At 43.7% G+C, this 1,430-nt stretch overlaps 1 protein-coding gene across 1 annotated transcript; it reads left to right on the forward strand.

Moving 5' to 3' along the window:
* Positions 1-284: 284 nt before the first annotated feature.
* On the forward strand, positions 285-823 carry LOC109446499 (keratin-associated protein 13-1). The gene has a single exon (XM_019729922.2). It carries the CDS (start codon positions 308-310, stop codon positions 821-823), a length of 516 nt encoding a protein of 171 aa, XP_019585481.2. The 5' UTR covers positions 285-307.
* Positions 824-1,430: the final 607 nt, after the last annotated feature.

Raw genomic sequence — 1,430 nt, forward strand, 5'->3', positions numbered from 1 at the left:
AGATGAAAAGGAGGGGCTTTCCTGACTATCATGGGATGCACATTAGTGTAAAACAGTCATAGCATTTGGCCTTGGCTGCAACCTCAAAATTATAGCACCCATAAATACAACAAGCGGAAAAATACTCAACTGCAATTACAGAGATTACTGAGTTACACATATGTAAATGAGGAGCAAAAATGTGTAAAGGACAACCCTGTAGGTTACCACGCCTGTTGCTGAGTATATAAATGCCTGTGTCCAGAAGGTGACATTCAAACTCAGAATCTTCTCCCTGTAGCTCAGCTGAACTCACATCTCCATCAACATGTCCTACAACTGCTGCTCTGGGAACTTCTCCTCCCGCTCCCTTGGGAGCTACATGCGCTACCCAGACTCCTGCTGTGGCTCTTCCTACCCCAGCAACCTGGTCTACAGCACTGACCGCTGCTCCCCCAGCACCTGCCAGCTGGGCTCTTCGCTCTACAGTGGCTGTCAGGAGACGTACTGTGAGCCCAGCAGCTGCCAGACGTCCTGTGTGGTGTCCAGACCCTGCCAGACGTCCTGCTACCGCCCAAGGACCTCCACGCTCTGCATTCCCTGCCCGCCAACTTACACAGGGTCTCTGGGCTGTGGGTCCAGCAGCAGCTGCTCCCTGGGCTATGGATCCAGGAGCCGCTACTCCCTGAGCTGTGGTTCCAGTGGCTTCAGACCCCTGCGTTATGGAGTCTGCGGCTTCCCTTCCCTTGGCTATGGATCTAGTTTCTGCTGCCCAACCTACTTTCCTTCCAGGAGTTTCCATTCATCTTGTTACCGCCCATTCTGTAAATCTGGCTTTTACTGATTAATTTGTAGCAGAGCCAAACCAATTTGAGAAATTCAGATTTTGTACTGAGATTATCTATTATCTGAATTTCTTCCATTCAAATGTATTCTAATATTCCTTGATCAGCAGCAACTCTTCACTTCTTTGACCCTCTGACATTGGCTGATAGATTTACTCTCTTAAATTACAAAATTAATAAATGATTCAAATTGCATGGTTGATAGAATTTGTGGTTTTGCATTTCTCTCCAAAATAGATTTAAAAATCAAATAATTTTATTTCAATAAATATTGAATTCTGCTATCCAAATATGCTGTTAATGTTGTTATTTATTGGTAACACAGCAACTGGGATTTGTGTTGTCCTTGCTTCTGTTAATAAGCTTTGGAAAGCTTTGGTGGCTCTGCACAAATTTTGGTTGGGCTTAGATTATTTTCCTCATTTAAGCAGGTGTTTCCCCCGGATGCCCACAGTTTCTAGGTACAGTCTGTCTCTTAATGCAAATCTTAAAAGACTTGAATATCCTGTATACGCAATATAAATAAGGATCATACATCTCTAAAGACATGAAACAGAGAAGTTATAGAAACAGAATTTAGTTTTATATGATGAGGCCTGTGAATGA

The sequence above is a fragment of the Rhinolophus sinicus genome, linkage group LG01, assembly GCF_036562045.2.
Source record: "Rhinolophus sinicus isolate RSC01 linkage group LG01, ASM3656204v1, whole genome shotgun sequence".
In the NCBI taxonomy this organism is placed as follows: domain Eukaryota; kingdom Metazoa; phylum Chordata; class Mammalia; order Chiroptera; family Rhinolophidae; genus Rhinolophus; species Rhinolophus sinicus.

Excerpts from the sequence above, each read along its gene's own strand:
- LOC109446499 (XM_019729922.2), top strand. The coding sequence starts at position 308 with ATGTCCTACAACTGCTGCTCTGGGAACTTCTCCTCCCGCTCCCTTGGG.